The 21,005-nt window shown below is 39.9% G+C and overlaps 2 protein-coding genes across 4 annotated transcripts; one reads left to right on the top strand and one right to left on the bottom strand.

Annotated features, from left to right (window-relative positions):
• On the bottom strand, positions 1 to 8,738 carry plekhf2 (pleckstrin homology and FYVE domain containing 2). Its single transcript, XM_086077806.1, has 2 exons — positions 8,527 to 8,738; positions 1 to 3,340 (listed from the first exon to the last, which is right to left on the bottom strand). The coding sequence occupies exon 2, from the start codon at positions 3,327 to 3,329 to the stop codon at positions 2,616 to 2,618; it is 714 nt and encodes a 237-aa protein (XP_085933932.1). The 5' UTR covers positions 3,330 to 3,340; positions 8,527 to 8,738; the 3' UTR covers positions 1 to 2,615.
• Positions 8,284 to 19,364, top strand: LOC147172563 (beta-2 adrenergic receptor). 3 transcript variants are annotated; one of them, XR_015095325.1, is made up of 2 exons: positions 8,284 to 8,826; positions 9,599 to 10,136. XR_015095325.1 is itself a non-coding variant. In XM_086077805.1 (2 exons), the coding sequence occupies exon 2, from the start codon at positions 16,988 to 16,990 to the stop codon at positions 18,020 to 18,022; it is 1,035 nt and encodes a 344-aa protein (XP_085933931.1). In that variant the 5' UTR covers positions 8,284 to 8,826; positions 16,960 to 16,987; the 3' UTR covers positions 18,023 to 19,364. The 3 variants fall into 3 exon arrangements, 2 of the variants coding, with proteins under 2 accessions (XP_085933931.1, XP_085933930.1); XM_086077805.1 differs by lacking the exon at positions 9,599 to 10,136 and adding an exon at positions 16,960 to 19,364; XM_086077804.1 differs by lacking the exons at positions 8,284 to 8,826; positions 9,599 to 10,136 and adding exons at positions 12,373 to 12,472; positions 16,960 to 19,364.
• The last annotated feature ends 1,641 nt before the right edge of the window (positions 19,365 to 21,005 follow it).

The following is a 21,005-nucleotide window of genomic DNA, read 5'->3' as shown; positions in this document are numbered from 1 at the left end:
TTTAGGTTTGACATTCTTTTTCTTTAAAACAAGTAGAGAGGCCGTATCACAGTCGCTCACTCGTACAAGAATTAATACACTCGTGATCCTCATTCATTGAATCTCAGTTTACATTCTGATTGAAGCCCTTTTTTTTTTTAAACCAACATTAAGAAGACAAAACAATTCAGCCATGTAGGAAGATGAAATTTCATTGGTGCAGCATTCAGGAAGCACGGCAGCAGTTAGTGTATCAACTTGCCAATACATAAATCACGGTTAAAAATCATCATCAAAAAAGTGGATCTGAATCGGTATCATGGCCCTTTAACACATCTAACAGACGGACAACAAAAAGATTTGTCTAGAAAATCAACACAGGAGTAATAAGCATGTCAAAGGATCAACAAGGTACACCTCGTCACTGAATTTGAAACAATCAAAAGAAAAATACTGTAAAAAAAAATCCCTTTCCTCTTGAGCTGCTTTCAACTGAACTACATCAATTAGGGAGGAAACAAAAATAATGCTACAAAAATAGTCCTTAGATTTTTCCCCAATAAATTTTTGTTTAAGAATAAAGTTACTTTTTTAGAGCATCCGTTTTATGTAGAAAAAGTCATTTTTTGACAGGAAAAGTAATTTAAGCATCACAATCTAATATGTAGTCATATTATTCAGCGTAAAATTATGTTCTATTCTTAATAGTGTTTTTTTTCCCAAAGAAAATAAGTCATTCCAGTGACAAAAGTTTACATTTTTAGGAAAACATTTAAAAATACATTGTATTCTTAATAGTATTTTTTTTTTAAGAAAATAAGTAATTCCAATGACAAGTTCTAATTTTATTTTTTTAATAATGAGAATAGGGTTGTATTTTCCTCAACAAAAGTTGTGCATTTATATTGGGGGCTGTTTTTTAAGGGAAAACATTTCTTTAAAAAATACACATGTAAGGTGTGACTTTTCAAGAAAAAGAACAGTAAGTGTGTTTATCTATTTTTAGGGAAAAAAACAATTTTACAAGAATCTGGCTTTGACAATACAAATGTCATCTGAGAAGTTTTGTTTCATAGAAGTCACAATCTTCAGCATTTTTTCTAGAAAAATATCGGAATCTTACAAAAATAAATAAAAAAAATTCAGGAAAAGATTAAAGTCACTTTTTTTCTCAAATCTGAGATTACGGTTGACGTTTAACAAGCCATTTCATCTCTTTACTAAAAACATTCCTTTGAAAAGAAGCCTTTATTCTCGTAAGGTTTCAATACGTATTGCTTTTCGTTTTCCGGTAGGCTGTTACTCCTTTATAACACGGACAGGTGATTTCAAATTTACATATGAACACAAATTATGTACATTAGTTTGATTGGTCATTCATTGAGTAGCCGCAAATAGATAACAAAAACTAAATAAATGGTGTAGCCATGGCAACTGTTGCCAAGACGATGTTTAGCAAGCACCAAATGCCTTTTTTTTTCTTTTTTTCTGAGAGGGTTGGGGAGGCATTTAGTGTGTTGTATGAGGCACGAAGGTGACATAAAGTGGAGGCGCGTGCGTGTTTTGCCACTGACATCATTGTAGAGAATATACAGAAAATACTGAAGAGCAAAAACGATCGCTTCAAGAAAAAGCTGGTATCCCTTGAAAAACCTGAACTTGCTCAAAAATTTGACTGGACTCTGTCTTGAGGGGGTCCAGGGGGGAATTGGACTCTTAAAAAAAAAAAAAAAAAAAAGACTTCCTGAAAAATTCTGACTCAAAAATATGACATGGTTGTTTATACTAAAAATATAAATATACCTAGTTTTCTTTATTCTAAACAAAAATCCTTGAAATTTTTTTTTTTTTTAGAAAAACTTACTTCTGGAAAAAGTTTTTCCCCCCTCGAAAAAAATCTCCCTACCCCATCAAAAATGAGTTTCTTGAAAATAAATGTTGAATCTTTTTATTTGTAGAAAGCTCTTTTTTGTTTTGGAAAAAATGTGTACATGTTTTGAAATTGCTGTTCGAAGAAAATAAAAAATTCTTGGACGGAATGCAAAAAAATATATATTTAGAAAATATTGCATTTATGTTTGAAAAAATATTTCCACCATTGAATTATTTTCATTCTTTATTTTATTATTCTTTAAAAAAATAAAAATAACTTTCTAATAGAAATGCAAATTTTAAATACACTATGTGGGGGGATGAAATGAAAATGTCTAAATATCTATATATATGGGGGGAAAGCTGGTCTTCAATGGGTGTTTCCCCCCCCCCCAAAAAAACAACAACAAAAAATCACTTAAATTCTCTGGGAGAATGTAAACATTTTTAGGAAACTATTCACTTTACTTTTCAAAAGACCTTGAAAAAAATGCTCCCCCTCTAAACAAAGACATCTGAAAAGATTTTTTTTTTAAAGAGTTTTAAAGAGAAAAAGTCAACAAAAAAAAACTGCTCTCGAAAATATGACTTTGGGGGAAGATTCAGATTTTCCCTTGAGGAAATGGACAAAAAAAAGGTGACGATTTGCTCTCGAAATGCCAGGTCTTTTTATTCTTGTAGTATTCGCTCACCCTCGTGGTTTCGTCGCGGCGGTGACCGCGCGCGGCGAGTAGAGTCTGAGTTGAACGGGCACGGGCACGGGCTCAGTCGCTGCTGTCGTCGTCGTCGTCGTCCGAGAAGTCCCCGGGCCGCCCACCGAGCGAGTCGGAGCGTCCGCCGGCCACCAGCTGTCCGTAGCAGAACTGGCAGACGCGCACGGGCTTGGAGGACTGGCTGGGCAGCAGGTACTTGTTCTCGGAGCAGGGCCCGCACACCACGAAGCCGCACTTGCGGCAGTGGTGGCGGCGGCTGACGGGCGTGAACTTGACCTTCTGGCAGCGCATGCAGACGGCCGCCTCCGAGTCGGGCACCCAGACGGCGGCGTGCTCGCCGGCCGGCGCCTTGCCGCTCTTCTGCAGCAGCTCCTGGACGCACTTTCCGATGTGGTTCATCCACTCGGACTTCTCGGTGGCGGTGGCGGCGTAGACGGCGAAGGACTTGGTGGGCGTCTTGATGAGCCAGCCGTTGCGCAGCTCGCCCTCGTCGGGCACCGTGTCGATGGTGACGCTCTCCAGCGGGATGATGTGCTGCTTGTTGTACTTCTTCTTCTGCATCACGATGTTGCCGTACACCAGGATGTCGTTGAAGAGGAAGAACTGCCGCGCCTTGGGCTTCTTGCGGCACAGCTTGGTGAGGACGCCCTCGCCGATCAGCACGCGGCCCGGGATGGCCAGGGGCTGGCCCGCCGTCCCGAAGCAGCCCTCCACCACCGAGATGCGCTTGGAGTTGGCCTCGCTGTTGGCCAGCCGGTCCACCATCTTGGCCTGGCCTGCGCCAACAAAACACATTTATGCTAAACCGTCAACGTGGATCATAATGCGCGGTCCGAGCATTGTTGAAGTGAGTGGAGACTGATTTCAACAAAACGTGGGCTTTGACGCCATCTTGTGGCACCCAGAAACCAATTTGAAGTGAGTTAAGGACCTTCGTTTAGACAAAAGGAGTACTTTGGTGGCACCCAGAAACCAATTTGAAGTGAGTTAAGGAGCTACAATTAGACAAAAGTAGGGCCTTGATGCCATCTTGTGGCACCAAGAAACTATTTCAAAGTGCGATGAGGCACTTCATTTAGACAAAAGGAGTACTTTGGCACCATCTTGTGGAACCAAGAAAGTTTTTAAGTGCATAAGGCACTTCATTTAGACAAAATGAGTACTTTGACGCCATCTTGTGGAATCAAGAAACTGTTTAAGTGAGATAAAGAGCTTTTTTAGACAAAGGGAGTACTTGACAAAGTTGCCGCCATATTGTGGCACCAAGAGACTAGGTTGAATTGAGTTAAGAAGCCTCATTTTAGACAAATGTAGTGCTTTGCTGCCATTTTGCTGGCATCTTGTTGCCAGGGAATGATGGTAAAGTGAGCTGAAGAACGTCATGTAGACAAAAAGTAGTGCTTTTCTGCCAGCTTGTGGCATCTATAGGCAACCTTTAGACATCAATTAATTGCAGACCAGTTCTGGTCATTGGCATTCCACGCAAGCGCCGCTCACAAGAGCACTATGCTAATGAGCGCGGCCGTATTGAGCCACCCAAGCGACATGCACATTAATCAACTCGAGCGGTCAACTCAGACAACCCACATATTTGGGGGGCCCGCATAAGAGAGATGGAGTGGCACTCGCTAGTGATCCATGCTAGCCACCCAAATGTAGCATGTTTGAATAAGTAGCTAATGTTTATACACGCTCTCTGTTATCACAAATTCTCACTGCAATAAATGGTTGTTTACGTATGTTATGTTTGTCATGCTCGTTGTCTTAACTAGCAAACCGCGCTAATTAGCTTTGCTAGCCGATTTCAAGAAATGTGTTCATACTAAACCCGCTGATCATTAAACATGACAACTGAGCCTGTTGGTTGACATGAGGAGCGCCATGTGCATGCTAACGAGGCACTAGCGTGGACATTTGAGGTGTCAACAGCGCCGCACACGCCACCGCTGCGGGATAAGGATAATTAGCAGCTCTGAAGCCGCCACGCCAACAGCCTTCAAAAGGCTTGTTGAGGAGCCTCTCCGCAACTTTAGCCGCTTCGCACGGAAGGCCGCCGTGTGGTCGCTAGATAACGCCGGAAGCAATTATTGATTCGCATCATGCAGCAAGCGCCACTCTGTGAAATTGTTTGAAACAAAAATGGGAACAAAGAGACGGATTATTATTATTTTTTTACTTTAGCGACTCCACTGTCGTAATTAATGTCTTTGAAGTAATTTTTTTACAGATGACTCATAATGAATTAATGAGTCACTTTTGGCCTTCTAAGCAGCTTGCCGCCATGTTGTCGTCTGTTTAAATTGAGTTGTTCATGGCTCGTTACTGCGGCATCAACTCCCATCACTGGCAGAGGCGCAGCTGGGACAACATCATGTTGTGAAGCGTAATCATCTGATTCGGAATTAACAACAACAAACCTCAAACGACTCATCATGAAAGCCTTAAGTTTAGCCCTCGAAAAGCCATTTGACTAACCAAAATAAATTTGAAAATGACGAGTAAAAGTATATCCATAAAAAACGTCTTAGGAATTAATCGGCTGCCGATTATAATCAGCCGATGATTAGCCTTCAAACATCGGCCAAAATATTTTCCCCTTAAAACGCTATCGAACAAAACCGAAGTTTCTGACGCTGTGAGAGTACCCTGAATGCACCATTTTGCTTGCGTAGCATTAGCAACTAGCAAGTGTGTAGCGTATGTTATTCTGGTTATTCTGTTGGCCCTAAGCGCCCTTTAAGCTATTTAATGACACTCCAGGAGTTACTAGTAAAACTAAACACGACAATAAGAATAGCATCCGCTGTATATTTAAATACAAAACATGCTTTGCTTTTAAAACATCGCTAATCTAGCGCTAATGCTAAAAGTGAAGAGAGGATCCCATTCAAATGTTAACAGGGAGTTGGCCACGACTTTGTGAGTGTTTTCCCTTCAAATAACGAATATCCACACACAACTCTTGTGGGAACACATACCAACAAATGAGATAACACTATGGAAAGGCACAATGTGTGAAAAACTAGTTATTTTAATAGAATTCAATCTTCGAACTATTTTTCAGTACTCACTTTAAGTGTGGATGCACGGCACCACACTGCCCCCAAGAGGCCGAAAACGCACAGGAACAGTTAGTATTTGTTCTTACTGTTTTTTTTAGTTTATTCTATTCTTATTGTTTAAATTTGTCATTGTCCTTTCTATTTATATTTAAAGTTGTTTTTTCAAGTATCCAAAAATTTTCTTTTCTCAAAATTCAAGGATGCAAACATCCATGGATTTTATTTTTTTGGTCTTAACACGCATTTGCACATGACTTGGCACAAAATACAATCTCCGAGGTCCCAGGTTAGCCTAGTAAGTCTCAAAACTTGTGAAAATAACACAAGATAAAAATATATCAGAGAAAAGGTTTACAGCAGTTATTATTGACACAAATCTATACAATAACCTTGTATACTTTGTTTTATTGAATTTTGTTTGATAAAGTTATACTTATCATTCAAAGCAGAGAATCTTAATAGCAAAAGTTTGTGCGTGACACCCGTTGAAAAGGAGGTGGATAATTTTATGGATTATATAGATTTTTAAATAATAGGCAGATCATCGGTAATCTGTATTTTTTTTCTGACAAAAATCAGCATCTGCCTCAAAAAAATGCATATCGGTTGGACCCTAGTAATTGTCCAGGGTTACTGGATGACAACCTCCTAAATATTTTATCCAATTGCTACCAAATTTAAACCACAAAAATTAGACTGATTGACGACGTTTATGGGACATTTGAGTTTGTCAGCTCCACGCGCTTTTAGCTTGACCAAACTTTTAATTAAAAAGAGCCTGAAGTGATCCATGTTGAAATTGAAGGCGTGCTTCGGCGGAACCATTTTGTCTTTGTCATACAGAGCCTAAAGCCTCTTTTTTTTTTTTTTTTTAAATCACGTCAAGTTGTAACACAGATCAAGATGTCTGATTGGCCGACACGCATCCAAACACGTCTTTGGATCATTATGGATTATTTGGTACAGGAGCTCGTTGAAATCCACCCTGGCTTTTCTGTGCTTCAATATGACAACTCAAAGGTCACTTCATTAGGTACACTATGCAATGATATGCTAAATGTTTATTTTTGATTGAGAGTCATAACAGCAGGTTTGTTCTTGGTGGTGGTTAGCGCTCATTAGTCATCGATGTCTACTACCACTAATAAACACATTGTTGACTTTTGGTTTCTGCCTGTATACTTAGTAAAGGTGTTACCATGGCAACAGTATAGTTACTGTACTATGTGTACTGTGAACGACGGGTGCCTTGTAATCTGCAGCCATTTATACACACTGACATATTGGATTATGATTACACAAGGAGCTGTGCTGCAAAGGTTGAGGGGAGCGAAGGAAGGCAGGAAAGAAGTTTAGACGATCAGGTAGATCATTGAAGAGTGCCACGCCCTCCTCGCCGGCAGTAGAAACACTTTCACAGCAAGTTTATTGTTTTATAGTGGGCTGAGCTGTAAAATGACCACATTAAAGTTCCGCAGGAAAACAATGATTTTTGATGATGATAATGTACATTGAAACTGCACAGATGCACTTTTCCTAAAATCCCTTCCTAATTTGTTCATAATTAAACTATTTTCATCACTAGTGAGTGCAACGTCCCCAAAATAAAAATAAAATCTAAGAAAAAGCAGAAAGCCCAATTTAATTGGAGACACATTGGGTAAGCCATAGAAGTGATTGGAGAGGATATTTTGAGCATAAAGCTCTTCGTAAGACGCATATTTGTGAATGCTAAGTAGCTTAGCAGCCCCCTGCGTGCCTATCAGGCTCCCTGGGGGAGGTAAAACTGTTTTTTTTTCTTCTTTCCAATGCAACTTGCTGAGCTGCAACTTCCCTTTTGAAACAGGAAGACGATTCAGCAGGAGTCTAGGTCACACTTTCGCTACACGATTAAGTACAGGATACTGAGAAAATAAATTTGTATAAAGTTGAGCCGTTCGCCAGCCAATTGAGGGCCTCATATCTCACATTCACACCAATTGAGAGTCTTCAATGAAGGGATGTCAATGGAAGGTCACATATGCAAACAATGGACTGGTCGCCAATCAATGTCAGGGTGCAGAGAGACACAATTGACTGGTCGCAAGCCAATGGCAGGACACTTATAGACAAACAATGGATAGGTCACCAGTCATCAGAAGGGATAAACAATTGATCAAAAACAAATCATAGAATGCAATTTGCAAATTGAAGCAAGGGGGGGGGGGGGCAGCTTCATTTCAGCAAGTAGTTAGGCTTTACAGTCAACAACTCTAACTTAAGTAGATAAATAAATTGTCACATATGAATTCTGGGTTCATTTGTCTTCATTTTAACATAGAACATTTATGTATAATAAATAAAATTTACTTCTTGTGTTTGTTAAAATATAAATGGGAAGAAGACCTTGGGGGGGAATAATTTTTTCCACACCGGAAGCCGAGATTCGAACCCCGAACCCTGTGCGGCAGACGTGCTAACCACTATCGAAACATACTACCCTCAAATGAAATTAAGCTTCCAATAAAGTGTTTGCCAATTAACGCTTTTAAAGAAGCCTTAATACAGATTTTGTCATTTAAACTGTCACGTTTATTCAACGGATATAAACGGAAAACTTTGAATTTGACGTCCAACTTATGACCAACTGTTGCTAACGTTAGCCTAGCCTCGCTGGCTAGCCTAGCTTCGACAGAAAGTTAGCTCTTCGCCTCAATCGGTGTTTGAGTGAACTTTTTCCAACTTTTAACTTTTCAACCCGAAACTGATTTGCTCGAGTTATTGATCGTGCAAAGTTCACGAGGTCGATCAACTCGAGCTCCGATAAGAAAAGTCCAAGCTAATCGGCTAAGCTAGTAAACATTACAATGACACATTGAACACTCAAGTAACTTTTTTTTTCCCACAGTAAAAGTACATACCAAGCTCTTTCTTTACTTCACTCTCTCTCTCTCTGTCTCGTTGTTATCCAGTGACTATTAAAACGTAATGTGTGTGGCCGATGTGGCGAGAAAAGCGGCGGGTCCCATCAGAAAGTGTCCGGAAAAGGGGAGCCGAGCAACCACAAACTCAACACCGACAGCCGCCGCCTGCCTCTGGAAAATGAGGGGAGAAAAAAAACAACAACATGGCAGCCGAGCAACGCGATGCCTTCGGGGAACACGCGGGGGTCGGATATTAGAACGCTGGACAGATCAGGCGCATCATTGCGACACTTGAAGGTAGGAAAGCTGATGACTAAGTCAGGTCAACAACAGCAAAGTGGGGGGAAATAACTCAAACTGATGTTGTTTGCGTCAAAATGTGAATTGTGTGGATTTTTGTAGACTAAATCTACTCTCATGTATGCATTCTAATGTTAGCATGCTGAATAGCATGCTAACGTTTTTCAACACCAAGTTCCACTCCACATTTCTCCAGTGACCATTCCAACTTCTAAATATTCATCTCTTTCAGTAAATAATGTGAATTAGTTTCCCTATTCCACAAATTCATAAATTTCCCACAATTCCATATTTTTATTGAAATTAATCCAATTTAACTATTCCAAATACAAGGGATGTCTTGAGACAACATAAATTCGCACCGTGACCACCCTCGTACTCCAAACACCTCAAAATGATCTTTCCCGATTGAAATGAATGGTATGTCCATTCCATAATTAATCAATGGCGCGAAATTTTACTTAACAGTGACTTAAAACTCAATTGCAAGTTGCAATTATAACAAACTGTGATTGGCCTGTGTGCAACTAGTCTGGAGTGTACAGTACCACCTTTTCCCCAAAGTCAGCTCGGATCAACTTCAGCTCACCTGCGCCTCTAGTGACGATAGTGGTTAGCCCACACTAGTTCTTTGTGGCTCTTATAATGTATATGAGAAGTAAATAAACAAATAAAACATGTGCAGATGATGCAGCCATCTCTCACAATCCAACTCTCCTCTCTCCTCCTCCCCCCTCGGCTTGCCTGCTTTCTTGCTTGGACACGCAAGTCCAAACAAAGATGACATCACTGCACACTCAAACGTGACTCAGAGGCCAGCCAGTGGACCGTGAGCTCGCGCGCGCGCGCGCACAAACACCCATCTGTCCAGCTCCGCCAGCCTGTCCTCCCCACCCCACCCCCTCCCTCAGGCCCCCTAAGGGGCTCACCCAGCTGGGGTGATGATGATGATGATGATGATGGAGGCCCGCAGACAACAAGCAAAGCATGTCACAGTCACAGTGAATTAGCGCCACGCTCTTGGGTGGCGTGCGGGGATTCGAACGCCGTCGCGTGCCACGCAACGCAAACCGCTGTGTCATCATCGCCCTCCTGCTCCTCCTCTTCATCGCCGGCCCGGGCTGCAATGTACACCGTCAGCACGCCACAGTCAGGCGAAGCAATGTAGCAATGTCATCATCGTCATCATCAGCATGTGCACTTTACACTCCCTTTTCAACCCGTCGTTTTTGCGTGTCCTACATGCAAAATTTATAAAATAAATATTTTTGAATATTTTTTTGTGTGTTTTTTTTTACAATAAATATGTATTTTTTTAAACATAGTTTTATTTGTATGCGGCATATTGAAGTAAAATGATTTTGATAAAGTAACTCATTCCTATAGTTAAATGGAATATTAAATATTTAAATAACAAATGCTAAAAATATATAATTGAATTTGATTTAAATTACACCATCTCCTCTATTGTCAGAAAACAGGCTGCGAGCCAAGTTGTTTGTATTGCGATTTGTAATTTGACAAGCAACACAGGTTTGTTTAATCTGTGAAGAAAACAAAGACTATTTTTTTTATACCTTGTTACAAAGTGCCGACAGACATGACATCAACGGTTTAGAAAGAATTGAACCAACAGAATAAAGTAATATTTTTTCAATAATTTAACGGAAATAAAGTCATATTTTTAGAGGGGGAAAAGGGCTATTGAGAATAAGGACAAGGACAAAAAAATTGTATTCAAAAAAGTATAATGCATGCATGAAGTATAATGCACACAAAGCAAACTGGATAACACGTGAAGTATATTGAATTGCACACACACCAAAAGACACTGAAGTGCATTGAATGACACCTATACGAAGTAAATTGAGGTGATATGAATGAGTGTTGTGTCATTTCTGCTCTTCACAGCGTTATGGTTTATCCGCTGCTTTGGCGGTATTCCGGCAACTGGTTGCAGTAGACGACACATACACAACGCATAACACAGAATGTATAATCCCGTGTTTCCCTGTGTGCGCCGTCCCGGGTAATCCTTAATCCGGGGGGTCACGGTGGCAGCCCGACTAGTGAGCTAACGAGTGAGTTTATGCAGATTAAAATGTTGTGTCAGCAGCTGAAGCGAAAAGATTCCATTTTCACTCCCCAAAAATCCTCACACACTCGCGTCGATGACATCATCGAGGGCAGCGGCTCGCAACCTCAAGAAGCACCTGATTTTAAATAAACAAAAACAAAAAGATGAAATGTGAACGTATAGAACAGTAGTTCAAAGTTGAATACAACTGAACTGTATTTAAACATATATTTGAGTAGAACTGTAACATGCACAGTTAGAACATTATGGGAACTAGCGTATACCACACTTTACGAATCACTGCCCAAAACAACAATAGTAGTAAAAATAAGTGATCGTATGTTTATGTTTTTATTGTAAAAGTGTACAGTGGTACAGTGATTTACGAGTGTCCCATTTTGCGAGTTTTTCGCGTTACAGGCTGCTGCTTGAATTTTTTATTTTCATTTATTTATTTATTTATTATTTGCATTTCTGGCAACAATTTGATCTACCAGTGACTTTCAGGCATTTCTCTAAGAGATGCATCCGCTAACTTCGCAACATCTTGCCACTATTGGTTGGTTATAATGAAAGTGAATATTTTTGTTGTTTTATGCTTGCATTTTCCTTCTTTTTTTTTTTTAAATGCAGACATTTTGCCAAATTTCTTCTTCTTACTACTGAACTATACTACAACATACTTCTTAGCAAAGATTTTGTTGTGAGAAGGTTCATAATTACCGTAACAACTATGATCATTTCCATTAGCCTGTCTACGGCAGTCACATTGTATGTTAGCATTAAGCTCACATTGTATGTTAGCATTAAGCTAGTAGACTTTCTTGAGACAAAATGATATGGTTGCTTGATGAATTTGGAGTTTAAATATACACATCTATCTATCTATCTATCTATCTATCTATCTATCTATCTATCTATCTATCTATCTATCTATCTATCTATCTATCTATCTATCTATCTATCTATCTATCTATCTATCTATCTATCTATCTATCTATCTATCTATCTATCTATCTATCTATCTATCTTTCTTTCCTTCTTTCTCTCTCTCAACATCCATAACATTGTGATGTATGTTGATAACAAATTTACACATCTCCATAGTTACTCCCACTCGCTACATTATTTTAATAGAAATGATTATTTCCCATGAATGCACCAAAACACATCTTAATGCATCTTAATGGACTTGCAGGACGAATAGTGTGAGTCCACATAATGGAAAGTGTGTTCATCAGAGGTGGGCTGGAGAGGGGGTGTTGGGAGGAGGTGGGTGGGGGGGTTCTGTCATCATCCTCACAGTCAGCCAATAGAGGGAGCCGGTGGAGACCCTTATAAAGCTGAGCGGAGCATCGCGCATCATCATCATCCTCGTCCTCTTACAAGGATGCCGCGATGGACGTGAGCTGATGAGTGAGCTTTCTTTCTGTTTGGGGATGGGGGATGGAGGGTGGAGGGTGGAGGGAGCAGGGGCCGGCACATGCATGCAGGGATGTGTGCGGTGCACGGGAGTGTGGGGGCAAGATGAAGCTTTCCAGTGGCTTCCTCAAAGTGACACTCAAAGTAAGTCGGGCATCATTTAGCAGGTCTTCTGAGGTCTTTTTTTTTTTTAAGGGGGGTTGGGGGTGATCCACACTTTGGTGCACTTTTAAGGATATAAAACCCTAACTGACTATTTGTAATATTGCACATTCTGATGACTTGCAGTTATGCGTTATGGTGCTTGTAGTAAATATATGCTGGAGTGTTTATTTACTAAAAAAATAAATTAAAAAAAACGACAACAAAAACATACGAGAGTTATTTCTTCACTGTAGAAAGTTCAAGTTTTTAAAAACTTTTAAAATTTAAAATTCCTAAACAATTTTGCACAATCTATGTTTATTACAGTTCGTGTTGTAAGACTGTTATTGTGCTAGTCATCAAAATTTTTATATTTCATTTGTAAAATAAAGCTGAAAATGAATAATTAAGAAAATATAATACGTACCCTATAATTAGAAACAAATTAAAAAATTTAAATAAATAAAAAAATCCAATAAAACTAATTTGTTTCATTTATATATACAATATAGTATAATATATAATACAAATTAAATATACAATGAAGTGAATGTAACTATTTATTGTTACAACAATTGAAATATATAATAAAGTCAATAGCCTACATTTTAAATAAGAAATACAATACAATGAATTTTTTAAGTCATATAAAATGTGAATATAATTATAATGTAATATGATTTGAACAGATTTAGAATAAAATATATGGAAACTGCAATAATGTTAATTTTAATGTTTCATTTTTCTAAAAGCGAGTTCTGTCTTTGCAAAAATAACAATACAAAATTTTGAAATTTTGACATGTTTATTTTTTCCTTATAAAATATAAGCCACTACATTTACAGATCAAATCAAATAAAAAATGTGAATGCAACATTTAACAAGAAATGTATGTCTTTACAAAGATAATAAACACTACATTTTGACTGATGCACTGACACTGTCCAAGAGACATTAATGTAACAACAGATTTACTATAATGGTTCCCTATAAAAGCATATTTATGCATGTTAATAGTGGTTAATGCTTTCTTTGGGGACTGTTTTTCTTCAATGGGATTGCGGCCGTTAGTCAAATTGAATTTATGAACAGCTCCAAATATCAGTCAGTGTTAGGACAAAATGTCATAGAATGTCAGGAAAAACTTATTAGAACATCTGAACTTTATTTCAAGTTAACTCATTCACTGCCATTGACGGCTATAGACGTCAAATTTCATTAGTTTCACATTTTTTATGTATGTATGAAAACCTAGAAAAAAATGTATTGTACATTTAGAACAGGTATAAAATGTGATTAGTCATGAGTTAACTGTTGAAGTCATGCGATTAATTACAATTAAAAAATGTAATCATCTGACGCCTCTAATTTTTTAATATTTTCCTTTTTGTTTAATTACTTCATTATTTAAACTCAAGATTAATCATTAATTTTATATCTGTTCTAAATGTACAACCCATTTTTTTCTAGGTTTTCAGACTCTTGTTAACAAAAGTGGAAAAAAAATTGAAACTAATAGAAATAGTTCAAATGAATTTTTGACGTCTATAGCCGTCAATGGCAGTGAATGAGTTTTAATCAGAGGCACTTTAAATGGCAGCAGGTGTGCACAATTATGCAACTTTTTTTTTTTTTTTTTTTTACAATGATACATGTCATAAACCAACTTGGTCTCATTCATATCTTGAAATCTGCCATTTGAACAGGGGTGTGTAGACTTTTGACATCAACTGTAAATGTAGCAGAAACAGATTAATGCATGTAAACAAACATAGCGCAACCGTTGTCATGCATCTATTTGCACTGGCACTCCGGGGAAGATGATTAGCTGGATATGAGCGAGCCTTCTGCATGAGCAGCGACATGGACGCAGGGGACTGTGTGTGCGTGTGCGTGTGTGTGTGTGTTTGTGTGTGTGCGTACTTGGCCGCTGGAGGAAATGAATGTGAAACTGAGAGATAAGCAATGACAGTGTGGGCAGAGGAGGGAGTCGGTGGTGGTGGTGGTGGGGGGTTAGTATAGTTCGAACAGTTTGGCGCATCTACTGTATACAAGAAAGAGGTTCTCGCATTCATTATAGACAAAATATGATGTCCTCACTGCTGAAAATGACTCAATGAGACAAGTATCCCGAGATCTGTGATGTGACATCATCAGATCGCACACGTGTACTGTACCTAATGTTATTCGTGGCCCGGGGCGTCAAATGTGACGGCTGCAGCTTCATGTCGCAGCGCCTCTTTTCTTTATGTCTGTGCGGATTAAAAGACGGCCCGGCCAGCTGGATCGCGTTTACTACTACAGCCGTCCACTTAGATTATGATGTCATCGTCCATCCATCCATCCAGACCGCAAGCTCCGCCGGTCTCACGTGAGCCAACAGAGCCGGTTTATTTACTCACATTAATTCACATGGCATCAAAATAATCATGTCAATTAAAATAAAATATAATATTTTCTGCATGAAATTGCAATCATTTATTGCCAACAGTCTATGTTCCCTTTTTTTTATGTTTCTTTTGGCTGCACTGCTTCCAGTAAATGTATAGATTTTTTTTTTGTCCAATTAGATTTCATCCTCTGTGTTGCCATGTCAATCAAATCTGCCCTAGGCCTTGAGAATCAGTTAGTGCTAACTTTGTAACGTAAACTGTATTAACAATGGAACTGCTTCCTTAACCAATCAGATTTTGTTTGTCCTCCTCGATGACATCAGCAGTTTTACCTAAGTCAAGTTTGACTAGCAAAACATGCCCAAAGAATAAGTGGGCCCGATCCCCGCTGCTGTACATAATTCTGCAATGAATGTGTTTATTTGTTTTCGTATGAAGGACAAGGGTCCAGTAATAACAAAGGCCAAGATCATCACAGTAAACAAGCTGTTCATTATTTTGTTTTGCTCATACTTATCTAACTCTCGAGTCCATAACAAACAACCTTGTAGCGTTTTGCTGAGAGAAAGCGCGAGGCATGTTTACCAAAGAGAGGTTAATAAATAAATATCTGTTTAAATAGCCAAGTGTTGTCCCCTGCTTTTTGTTGACATTGACACCTTAGCTTGTCGATAAAATGTCAAATTACAAGGCCCTGACATCTGCAAACCTGAATTTCCCTTCTTTGTGATCTTCATCACTAAACCTAATTCCCAACCTAGACACGTACCCCTTCACCTTTCTAAGATGCCCTAAACTGTAAACACTAAACTCAACCTGTAGGCCTAATACTAAACCGCTTCCTTCCTAATGCTAACCAGTAACGCTAACCCCAGAACTTCAACCGCAAACCAGTAACACGAACCTTGACCTAACGTCCAAACCTTCACATTGGGCACACTCAGAAATTTCAAATCTCCGAGCTGGTATAGCAACTTTCCTAACCTCGATGGAAAATGTCATTGGATCAAACAGGGAATAATAATTTTCTAGCCAACGTCGTGCAATGGCAAGTCTATCCAGCGTAAAACTAATCTCTATATATGGACTACAAAAAGCGCTACTTCGATCCATGTGCCATTTTTATTTCATTTAGGTTATCACTAACCGTGAGAATGTCTTAAAAGGGAAGTCAACATTAAACATTTCTTGACAATAATATGTTATATGTGACCTCACTAGTCTAAACATGACGTTCTGATTCAGATTAAAATCCAGCCATTTTTTATGCATCTCAGGGGGCGGCCATTTTGCCACTTGCTGTCGACTGATGATGACATCACAGTTGTTCAGTGCTCAGGCAGCGGCCAATCACAGCTCCCCCTGTTTTCTGGAGCTGAGCTGTGTTTGGTTGTTTCCTGAGACCTGAACAACTGTGATGTCATTTTCACTCCATAGCAAGTGGCAAAATGGATAAAAACGGCTGGATTTTGCTGCTTAATTCATATTCCACTAACGCAATATTAACTAGAATACCCTATTTAGACTAGTGCGGCTGCATAGAACATATTATCGGCAAGAAAAAGAAAAAAAAGAGCCTCAACTTAGGTTGACGTGGAAATTCACTGCCCTCAGTCGTCTCTCCTAAATGAGATTCATCGCTTCTTATCCATAATCGTTTTCTTCTCTATAATCTTCGAGCATCTTCGCAATGAGTCAGTAAACGTCGTCAGTGGCCTATTGTTGCCGCAAAGGATTATGGGTAACTTCTTTTTGTAAAAGTGAGTCAGGAAGAATCTATACCAAAGGCGGATTCAAGGTTGCATTGATAGCTTTCTAAGCATTTGTCGAAATCAAACAACATTTCCTCCGAGTACTTCCAGGCAGACCTTAGCAAAACCGTTGTGACGTAGCCTGTCATTGACGTTGTGTTTTATGACACAAAGTCTCGAAAAAATACACCGACCGAGCACCGACCGAGTGAGTACAGACAGTCCGTCTCAGTTCGTCTCAGTTCATAAACCCAAGTCCTTGCAGTGACCCAAACCGAACGTCCTCCCCAACTATATAAGCAGTCACCTAACTCTTAATCCCAATTCGTGGTTTCCCTTTCAGGCGCTAATGTGAACGTCTCGCCTGTCCAATGATTGACACCGACCCGCCGAGCATGCAGGACTGCGCGGAGGAGGCGCAGTGCACTGTGTGCTGCTGCACGCTGACCAACAAAATCCTGATGGTGGTCTTCATGGTGCTGCTGATCCTGGCCATCCTCTTCGGCAACCTGCTGACCCTGGCGGTGGTCTTGGGCACCAAGCACTTCCGCACGCCGCAGGGCTACCTAAAAGCTTCGCTGGCGGCGGCCGACCTCGCGGTGGGCGTCTTCGTGGTGCCTCTGTCGGTCTACGCCGAAGTCTACCTCATGGCCGGCGATTCCGCGCCCGAGTGGATGGCTTACAACTCGCAGTCGGTGATCGTCCACCCTTGCACCGTCATCGGACCCATCTTCGCGGGGTGCACGCTGGTGTCCATCACCACCATCTTCCTGATGACGATAGAGCGCAGCATTGCCGTGCTGAGGCCTTTGCACAAGGACTCGGTGATCACGCGCAAACGGACCACCATCCTCATCGTGCTCTCCTGGCTGGGGAGTTTCTTCCTCGCCATGTCGCCCTTGCTGTTCAGTCGCGAGATCGTCCTGGAGTACAACACCTGCAGCCGCATGTGCAACTACGCCCTGGGAACCATCGGCGAGTTCCCCTCGCAGGCCTGGAACATCCTGCTCCTCTTCCCGGCCTTTGACTTCACCCTGCTGGGCGGCACGGTGGCCATCAACATCATCTCGTTGTCCAGCATTCGCCAGCACTCCATGCGCAGGAAGCACCTGGCAGAGTCCGAGCGCCAGAAAGCCAGCAAGCCCACTTTCTCCGACATCAAGGCGGCCAAGACCATCGGGGCGCTGACGGTGGCTTTTACCGCCTCCTTCACGCCCATTGCAGTCTTCGTGGTGGGCAACGTTCTGGGCAACGAGTGGTGCAACTTCTCCTTCTTCGCCTTCTGGATTTTGGCCACCAACAGCTGCTGTAATGTGATCATTTACAGCGTACGCGACCACAAATTTAGGCTGTGTGCACAGAAATTTTTGCTAAGAGACGCCAACAAGAGCTGCAGACAGACTTGAGTTTTCCTTTTTTTGGGGGGGGGGGGTCAAGTGTGCATGTCTGTCATGTGGACTGCTAAACGTGATGTCTTGAAATGTTTAGGATTTGAACTTTTTGGAAGTGCTGCTTTTCACATAGTAGGTTCGAGGGGTTATTGATGATAGTGGTCGGTATTGTGTTGTATGTTCGGAAAAGTTGTTGATCAAAAACTCCTCGAAACTCCTCGAAACTCCTCGAAACTCCTCGAAACTCCTCGAAACTCCTTACCCTTTCTTTTACCTAACCTTGCCTGTGCCTGCTTTTTAACTCCCTTTTACCTCAATGAAAAAGACCACCTCCAGTTTTTACCTAACCCCTACCTTATCCCTATCCTTTCTAATCTGAACCCTAACCCTCTTTAACCTCAACCCTATAAATCCAAACGTATCATATCAAATAAAAGACATTTTGAGCCTTCCGTTTCATGAATATAATATTTTCCCCCCATTAAAGCAACACTTAGGAACTTTCAGTTTACGTTGATTATGGCGGCACCATATGGACAAAAGTGGTATTGTTATATCTGAAGACCACATTTCTTATGAGATTGCGTCGTTTTAGCTCACGCCAGCGAGTGAGCCAATGTTGATCCTTAACTGTCCTTTCATCCGGGCTAGCTTTTGACATATGCCATAAAGCAGTCAGCACATTTGTAGTTTTTTGTGTGGCAGTGTTCCTACCATCCGCCTCAAAGTTGCTTAGTGCCATTAAAAATGATACAACTAGTTTTAAGTTGTTTCATCAGAAAAGTTATGAAAATATTTTAATATGGTTGAAAAGTTCCTTAGTGCTACTTTAAAGCCCTGACGTATATGATCTGACACATGCATTGCACGGATAATCCATTAGAGGGCAGTATCACCCATCTGATGGCTTTTCCAGCGACCTTGCAAGATCGCCCCAATTGAGACAGGAGCGACACCAATACTTATTAATAGTGGGAAATGTTCTTTCTGATTTTTGGAAATGCTAATATGCTTGATATGTCTGTTTATTATGAACTTTATAAATGTATGAATTTAAAGCTTTGTGGCCGGATGTATCAAATATGATACAAATCAAAAGTCATATGTGGAAGTTGATTTTTAAATTAAAAAAAAGTTTTCAAAAGGACCAACAAATACTTATATATATATATATAATATAATAATAATAATAATAATAATATAACAACAGTGTTATTGCTTGGAAAATACATTCCGGGAAAGTTGACTTGCTGAACTCTTTTTCATACACACTGGGACTATTAAATGGTCTTCATGAAGTGAGAGGGAGGTTTGTCTTATTTTCTGTGAAGCTGTGCTAAGTCTGTGGATTGGTTCTTCATTTGAGCTCAATAAAAAAGTGTGACAGAACAACTTTTCTCTTCCATGTCTCATGTAAATATTTCACCAAACAACTTCACAATAGTTATACTACTCGGGGAAAAAAAATATGGGATACGGTTATTGGGCTTCTGGGTGAATTTTCAGGTGTTTAATCCATGATAATGTCCAATGTGCTTTTCTGTGATTTTTTTTTCCCAGTCTCTGACTTAAAATAGGATGTTCTGAGAAGAAAGTAGCTTCTGATCTTATAGTGAGTGTCATCAGGAGTCAGAAAGGAATAGAAGCGGATGTCCTTTGAAATGTATTGGTTGCTCCAGATAACTGAAGAAATGCAAGTTTGGCAAAAAAAATAAAAAATAGTACGAAAATACTGCACAGCTGGACATGTGCATTCAAAAATTGGAGGAAGGTCAAATTGAGTTTAGCTGTAACAGTCATAGAACATTTTAGGTTCATCTCAACATTTGACCAGAAAGCCCAATAGCCCAAACTTTTTGCGAGTTAAAAAATAAGAAGTCATTTTCATTTTTAATGGCATTGCGCAATGTTCGGCCGTGGCTGCCCTCTGATTATGTGAAGTTCATATAACCCAGACAGAATGATTCTGATCACATTCAAATTTTTGCAGTAATTGTGAGCCAGATGCGACCTTTGACACAATAGGCACAGGCGTGAGGAAGAAGACCCATGATTAAATTCCTCTTTAATCAAGAGATTGGCACATCTTGCTAAAGCCTTTTGTTCCAGCTATATAGCATCATTATTAGCATGATGAATGGAGGCTTCAGGAGTTCATGAAAAGGGGAGCAGCCATTACATTAGGCATATTATTCACATGGGGGTAAAATGCACTTAAAACTAGATGTGCCATAAGGCTTTGAAAAGAAATGATGTGCCATCCACTTAGATGGCCAATTGGACAGGAAAGGACATCATACAAAACATAAAAGAATAATTAAGGAACAATACGACTGATTTTAATATGACTCATAATAAATCTGCATCCTCCACCCACACAGGAAGTGGTGACATCACCATTAGACAAAAATGAAGGCAAGGGAGAAAGGAGAGAAACGCAAGAAGACGGTTTTCCAAAAGGGTTGCAGACTTAGTTCTCAAGATTTGAACTATCATTCTTTAGGAATATTTTTTTATATACAATTGTTGTCACTTCATAAATCGAGTAAGGTGAATCCAAAATAGGAGCAATTATTTGATAACCAAGAAGCGTGTCAGCCCTTCTGATTTGGAGAAACAGTTACCGTTTTAGCCAACATATTATTTATATCTTGTAATGGGATTGAAAAACATCCATTTCAAAACGGCAACAACTTTATATCTGCGGTATGGGCTGGGTATTTTTGATATTTTTTGGAGTCGTCAGTGCAGACAAGGTGACATGACACCTGCTAACAATGATAACTAGCTAACAAGCACGGTTAACATCAGTTCATTTCCACTTTGACTACTTTCAATATTATAGCCTACTACATTTTGATTTTATTTAGAAAAGTTCAATTGTTAATTTTTGTTTTACATGAAGTCGTTCACTGCCAATGACGGCTATAGACGTCAAAAATTCATTTGAACTATTTCTATTAGTTTCACATTTTTTTCCCACTTTTGTTAACAAGAG

This window comes from Leptonotus elevatus, chromosome 6, assembly GCF_054856555.1.
Source record: "Leptonotus elevatus isolate MCC_2025b chromosome 6, RoL_Lele_1.0, whole genome shotgun sequence".
In the NCBI taxonomy this organism is placed as follows: Eukaryota; Metazoa; Chordata; class Actinopteri; order Syngnathiformes; family Syngnathidae; genus Leptonotus; species Leptonotus elevatus.
The sequence above is the reverse complement of the archived record's forward strand: the minus strand, read 5'-3'. Positions and strand labels throughout refer to the sequence as shown.